Genomic DNA, 7,219 nt, shown 5'->3' with positions numbered 1-7,219 from the left:
CCGTGATCACGTGGGTTTCCTCTGGGTGCTCTGATTTCCTGCACAGTGTAAAGACATATAGTTATATAGGTTTATTGACGTTTATGTGAATTAAATAAACTAAATTGGCTGTAGTGTATGTGTGTGTGGGTGTTTCCCAGTACTAGGTTGCAGCTGAAAGGGCATCCGCTGTTTAAAACATATGCTTGATAAGTTGTAGTTCATTCCACTGTGGCAACCCCTGATAAATAAAGGGACTAAGTTGAAGGAAAATGAATGAATATAGTAGTCAACATTTAAAGTGGATCATCAAAGTTGTCCTAAAACTACTAATGAAGCTCCCATTCCTGTCTCGGGACATTTTTTAAAAGCTTTTTTGATCCACTTCAAATGTTGACTACTGTATATGTGCTGCTAAATTAATTATTGAAAAAAATAGTACACCTAAAAATTCTGTCATCACCTCACCATTGACGTGTTTCAAACCAGTTTGAGTTTTTTTTGTTTTTATTGAACACAAAAGAAGCTTTTTTAAGAATGTTGGAATCCTGTAACCATTGACTTCCATGTGCTGGTCTTGGTGCTAGAAAGTATTTTCCGGCACTATATCACAATATCATCAGGAATGCTAAAGCTTTGGTACTGCGGTAAATTTCCTTAAACATTACTCTGAAATGAGAGTTTAGTTACCATATAGCCATATTGGCCTATAAAATAGCAAATTTTTATTTTCAATAAGTTCTAGTATATACGATTTAACTACAGAAATATTATGCTTTAAATTATTAACAAACAAACAAAAAAGATAAAACTCTTTGGTCATTTTTGAGAATTATGCTATTTAGGGATGTCCAGATCTAATCATATGATTGGAAATTGGGCCTGATTGCGAGGTTTCAGACTTGGAATCGGACTTTACCTCCCAGTCAGTTCTCGAGATCTACCTGAGCTCAAACTCCCCTCTCACCTTCCAAAAGGAGGGAGCCCCAGGCTCAAGGATCTTATGAGTTCAGGGCTCTCTCCAGGGACAGCATGCCAAAGTAGCTTATTAATCAATCATCAGCTAAGTGTGAACTCTTGAAAACTGAAGATATATATATAAATATATTGTCATTATTTTATAACACATCTATAGTTATATTGTCATTATTTTGTAACATATCTATAGTTATGCGGTGGTATAGAGTTAGACCTATTTCTTGACAGCAAAACGTGCGGCCCGACATCACTTTGTTGCAGAGATGCTATTGGTTAAATGCTGGCAAAGTAGATCTCGGAGGCAGCTTATAGCAGATCGTGCAAGTATGTCTGCGGTCTGGAGGTATTATAAAATTGATGACGACAACGTTGTCATAGCAAGCTGTCAGATATGTCAATTTGGGATTGCCTGTCACGTTTTTTTAAGTTGAGGTGCTGTTTGTTTTTATATTAGATGTTTTTTATATTTACCTGTACTGTAGCACTAAAGTTTAAAAGTAAAGAATTTATGTTATGTATTACTTGATTGTTGAAGCTACCTCACAGAAGTGCTCTGTTTGTTTGTTAACATAGTTGTTGAATATTAAAATAAGATGAATTTAATAAAACTTTAGGAACATCCTTGATCTGTTTTTTCACTCTATTTTTTATGTTATATAGAAGTATCGGAACGGGTTTCAGATACTCAAAAGCAAAGGACTCGTACTCTGCAAAAAAAAAAACCTGACCGGGACATCTTTAATGCTACTGGTGTAATCCAATTCATTAATCTATGCTAAGCTAAACCAAACTAAAAGTGCTCCTGAAAGACCTGCAGATCAGCTGAAAGGATTAAAAAATGGTAAAACTCAACTGTTTACCTCTAGATGAGTTTTAAAACTTAAATATTATCACACACACAAAAAAGTGGAGTGTTCCTTTGAGTGAGAGTGTGAAAGCTCTGATGGCTGTGTGGTATGTTGACTTGTTATGGCGCAATCTTTATCCAAACCATGTGTAGAACATAATACTGAAACTGAAAGCAAACTAGTGGAAAATAGTGGAGTTTTTAGACGAGGAACAAAAGTTCATTCTTTTGTGTGAGCTTTGCGGCTGGAAATCTGCACAGGATTAAGCCCTCGAGATTGCACAACAGCTGAGAATCTGATGATCGAGAGGGGAATTTGACTAAAATCCCATGTCAGGGAAACTGAGTTCATTCACTGCATGCGCTATTATCCTCAAAAGCATTACAACTTTACTGATGAAAAACACACTGCACAAACATATATGTGAAAGTTTTATTGCCTCAGCAGGTTTGAAGCACAGAATTCATTTAAAAGTAAATGAAATTAAATACAGTAAAAAAGCAAACATTTCCCATAGGGACTGCCATAAATTTCTTCCACATAAATGAAAAAGACAACCTATACAGGAGTAAATGTAAAGATGCTTACATGATATGTGCTTAATAAATGACTGCAGTATGCTTACGAATAATAAACAAGGTGATCTGAAAAGCCTAAAACTAAGACCACCCATTTGCCTCATCTGCACATCCTCCACCTGTTACATCTGTTCTTCAAAGAATGAATAAAGACGATTCCTACAAGAAGAATCTTTCCTATTTACAAAACTGTAATGCTTACAATATTCACAGTGTATTCACAAGTCAGTGGTGGTCGAGTAACAGTGCTGCAACTGAAGGCATTGCGACGGTCATCCCGACTCAGTATCCACCTCTTCGTAATGCCCATTTATAAAGGCATATATTCATGCCTCAGGCCTCATACTGTCCATGTTGTGGTAAAGAACCCCACATTTACAGTTTAGTCCATTATACCTCCACGCCAGGTCACACTTCTTCTGGTATTTTGTTCTGGGCTGGTACATAAGTGTCCTGTATTACAAAAAGAAAAAAAAATAGAAGTGAGGCTTTTTTAAAACAACATGTGGCCTAAAATTATGCAACTACAATGAACAAATGGTGTATATTTCCTCTTGCCTAGATGATATTAATGATAAGACATCAGAATTTTAGCTTAGATTTAGGTTTTCATTTTTAAACAATTACTTTTTTTAAAATACACTTTATAATAAATGTCCCATCTTTTGCATGGAAAATACTATTATTAAAAAAACATGTATTCTAAAAAACATGTATTATTCTTAATGTCAAAATTAAATATGACCCTGAGCAAATATGAACTTTGAACAGCTGTATATTTATTTAGCAATGATAACAAAAATAGTGATTACTTTAACAAATGTGTCGCTCATAGTAATTATTGAAAGATTATTATTAAAGTTTTTACCTGTAAATTTTCTAAATGTATATTAAAAAACAAGTATTTCCTCAAACTCAAACGCTATAATTCATAGTCACATAATTAGATTTAATTATTAGACTAATTATTGTGTGACAGGTGTCTCAAAGCACATTTCAATGTTAATCTGTTTTCAGTTCATCAAAAATGACACGTATAACTTGAGTTTCTACATAAGCAGTGAGACGCATTGCAATCAAACACATCTGTATAGTAGTGCATGTTTCCCAAAATGCATACAGGCATTCGGCTACAAGTCACTTTAGATGTAGTCTATTTGCTATGATCTGTTTTGTCATTTAATGAACACTCACAAGACTACTTTAAAAAAAGAAGAAGAAAAAAAAAGCAAATATGTACTGAAGACTGCTTACATTGTTTCTCCGGTGTCGTCTTCTTAACAGTAGGACCAGAAGCACAATAGCCAGTAAACCTGCCACTACTAGTATGGGAACACTAATAGAGACGGCTGTGGCAGATTCCTCTCTACTTGGTTCATTCCGATAATCGTGTGTAGAGGCCTTTTCGGACACTGTCAAAAGACAATAATATTATGTGAAACATTAGTGACACCAATACCTGTACGAACCTGATCTGTACATAAACAAAAGTGCTAAAAATATAGAATTTCTCTGAAGTAAAAAAATCTAAGCATTTGTAACCCCAGTTCTGAGATTATAGCATGATTTGTACTTTAACACGAGGCAAATGCTGTGTTATGTTCTGGAGTCTCTGATATCATTCTATAGATAAGCTATTTTATTATAGCTGTTAGCACTGTTATGACGTCAATGAGATGTTTTTAATATTGTGAGGCTATTTTCTGATAGTTATAAATTTCAGTTCTGCTGCAGCAGCAACTTCCTTTGGTTTTCATCCATGTTCTGCTTTTATTCGACCATTCATGATGTTACACGTAATCATCTAAACCAATCTTAATAAATAACAGCTAGGCAGACTTGGAAAAGGGAAGCACGCTGAAGCAATGCAACAGGAAGCAGCTTACTGTTTCCGTTCAAGTGAAAACCTACTGATCTGTTCAGAGAGAGAAAAAAAGTTCAAACTCACCTGTTAGATTAACTTTTAGTTTTGTAGTTTTCGAGACTCTAGGGCTAACACTGACTATGAGATGACAGGTATAAACTCCTTCATCTTTCAAAGTAATGTTAAGCAGCAGCAGGGAGCAGTTTCCTTTCTCATTATTCAGGAAGAGTTGTGTTCTGTCCTTGTAGAAAGCATCGATGATGATTTCATCTTTTGAATAACCATTCACAATTACATTGCCATTCTGCCATATCAGTTCGTCGGGGTCATTAGAACAAATACAAGGTAAAAGTACATCCTGTCCAATGAAGCCAGACTTTAGTTCAACGACAGAGCCACCTACAAGAAAGGTAACAGACAATGCTCATAACAAATTCTCAACTTAATTTTCAAATTCCTGAAAATCTTTATTGTTGGTTCCCAAACAGGTCAAATGCACATGCAAACATTTTAAAACATGGTTCTCTAAAGCAGAGATACCCAAACTAGGGCCCGCGAGCCATAGTTGGCCCATGGTTACATTTGATTTGGCCCGCCATCTCATTTGAGAAGAGAAGGAGAATGATGTGGATGGTTTAGAGACTGTCATTTCAAATTTACCCTTTGTTTTTTGTTTTATTGTTGAGCTACAAAAAGGCTAAATGAAATGAAATGTTTCAATATAAACGCTGACAATTAATCGGATTTAGTTTAAAATGTACATACTGTCACCCAACGGATAGGTGACTTTGGTGAGCAAATGAAGGCAAAGGTAGATTCTGCTTGACTAGTGTATTCAGCATTGAACTTCACAGTGTTTTAAATGTGATTGTTTATGTTTTTAATGCAATGGTTATAATTAAAAACATTATACTGCATTACATAATATGTTTTAAAGTAATGTTTTCTATGTATTTTTTAATATTAGGAAATAAATTAGGAAATTATCCATGGCAACTTTAATGTAAAATAGTTTTGGTTTACCCAGAAAACAATTTTGTATTTAATCGACGTTTAAAAGACATCTAATTGTAGACGACTGGCTCTCAGTGACAATCTAGACATCTAAAAAGAGACCAAAACTAGACTAGTCGTTAAATAGACAGATTTATATGTGTAGTTATTTCTATTTACCAAATTTAACCTTGTTTTAGCCAAGACGACTATGTTTAGACGTCTATCAGACATCTATCAGACATCTATTAGACATCTATTAAAAACAAAAAAAAATGCTTACTGGGTATTTATCTTTTGAACCACAGCTATAAAAAATATGTGTTTTTTTGGCCCTTCATACCAAAAAGTTTTGGCACCCCTGCTCTAAAGCAACACAAGAAACTTGTTATCTTCATATCTTAAGTTTTAATGTATTAAATGAAAGTCACATGTGCATAATCAAACAAAATTCAAGATTATCTGGTTCAAAAGCATTCAGTAAACACTCACTCGTGAATAGCAGAAGTGTCAGCAATATCAGAATCATCTTGCTTTTCCTGTGGAATAGAGAAGCAGGTTTTGAAATATTTATGTAGTTGGAAATTCCCAAGTCCGCAAACAAACCAATACAAGCTTGACTGAGGTACATAGTTTTATGGTTGTAACACATAATACCAAAGGTACATACACGTTGTAACTGTAGTAAAAAAAAAACTGTTAGAAATCAGTGAATTTCCCCTCAAGTCAACCTCCTCCCCCAAAAGAAAACTTATCCTGGCTCTGGAATGTCCTGTATGCGTGCTCCGGGAAACAAATGAGTCTCTAACATGAAAAATTGCTTATCACTAAAACATTTAACTGCACGCCTGATTTGTTGAAAATGCTAATATATTAAACCCAATAAAAGTATTGTGACACTTTACAATAACGTTTCGTATTTACTATCATGAACTAAGAATGAACAATACTTGTACAGCAATTATTAATCAAAGTTCACCAATTATCTAATGCATTTTTAAAATCCAAAGTTGTGCTTGTTTAAATTAGTCAATAAATTATCGGTTTAGTTAAACTATCAATGATTAACTTTATTTCATTAACTAACGGAAATCATGTTACAGATATCTTATCCATTATTGCAAACAATATTATAAAGTTACTTTATCATTTTGACCCTTAATGTGCCAAATTGAATCATAGTTTAATTACAATGATCTGATTGCATCATTGTTTTTGTTAATTTAATTCTCATTAATAATAAAAGCTATTTACATTTACTAACTTTAACAAAAGGTAGCTTATTGTAAAGCGTACTAATAAGTATTAGACAAATATAATAAAAAATAAAAGAATAATGTCATGCTGACCTTTGCCTTATATATCCTCTTGCAGAAGCTCCTCGCGCAACCGATCGCTCTCAGGGAAGTGAAATGAATGGATCACACATTCGTGTAGTTTCTCATTTAAGACGCGCCTACGCATCATCCTACTCACACACGCCGCAGAGCCACGGGGGTGTGACTGACTTCTCTGTTTTATTGATGTTGTCAGTTACCCAAATGTGACCTATAATCCTACAGGTGACTGGTGCACATGACTGTCTAACTTGTTTACTATTTTGAGAAGCAAGTTATAGCAAGGTGAGACAAAATCTCAGGTTTTGCTGGAATTTACTTCTGTTTTTGTCCATGAGATGGCGCTAGAGGTGTTTTCCATAACACTTTTACTTGTGGCTGATTTTTCGTATTTAAATGTTGTTGTGGAAAGTTTATTGACATATTGGCTGTATTGCAGGTGAAGTGTAATACTCGTTTGTATTCAAAGGTGTAGCTTATAAATGCTGATGGAGAATGCAGAATTATTGTTATGGTTTACTATTCAGGGTGTCCGCGAGGTCCTAAATTTCAAAAACTAAATGTTAGACCTTAAAAAGTCTTAGATACACTTAAGTATTTTGTTGTAGGTCCTAAGTCATGTTAAAGAGGTCTTAATTTTGT

The 7,219-nt window shown here is 34.4% G+C and overlaps 1 protein-coding gene across 1 annotated transcript; it reads right to left on the bottom strand.

The window, feature by feature from the left end:
* Window positions 1-2,223: 2,223 nt before the first annotated feature.
* On the bottom strand, window positions 2,224-6,658 carry si:dkey-192g7.3. The gene is made up of 5 exons (XM_009304850.4): window positions 6,590-6,658; window positions 5,733-5,779; window positions 4,332-4,646; window positions 3,638-3,795; window positions 2,224-2,836 (listed from the first exon to the last, which is right to left on the bottom strand). The coding sequence occupies exons 2-5, from the start codon at window positions 5,767-5,769 to the stop codon at window positions 2,792-2,794; spliced, it is 555 nt and encodes a 184-aa protein (XP_009303125.1). The 5' UTR covers window positions 5,770-5,779; window positions 6,590-6,658; the 3' UTR covers window positions 2,224-2,791.
* Window positions 6,659-7,219: the final 561 nt, after the last annotated feature.

Source organism: Danio rerio, chromosome 9, assembly GCF_049306965.1.
Source record: "Danio rerio strain Tuebingen ecotype United States chromosome 9, GRCz12tu, whole genome shotgun sequence".
Classification (NCBI taxonomy): Eukaryota; Metazoa; Chordata; class Actinopteri; order Cypriniformes; family Danionidae; genus Danio; species Danio rerio.
This window is presented reverse-complemented; position numbering and strand designations above follow the sequence as displayed.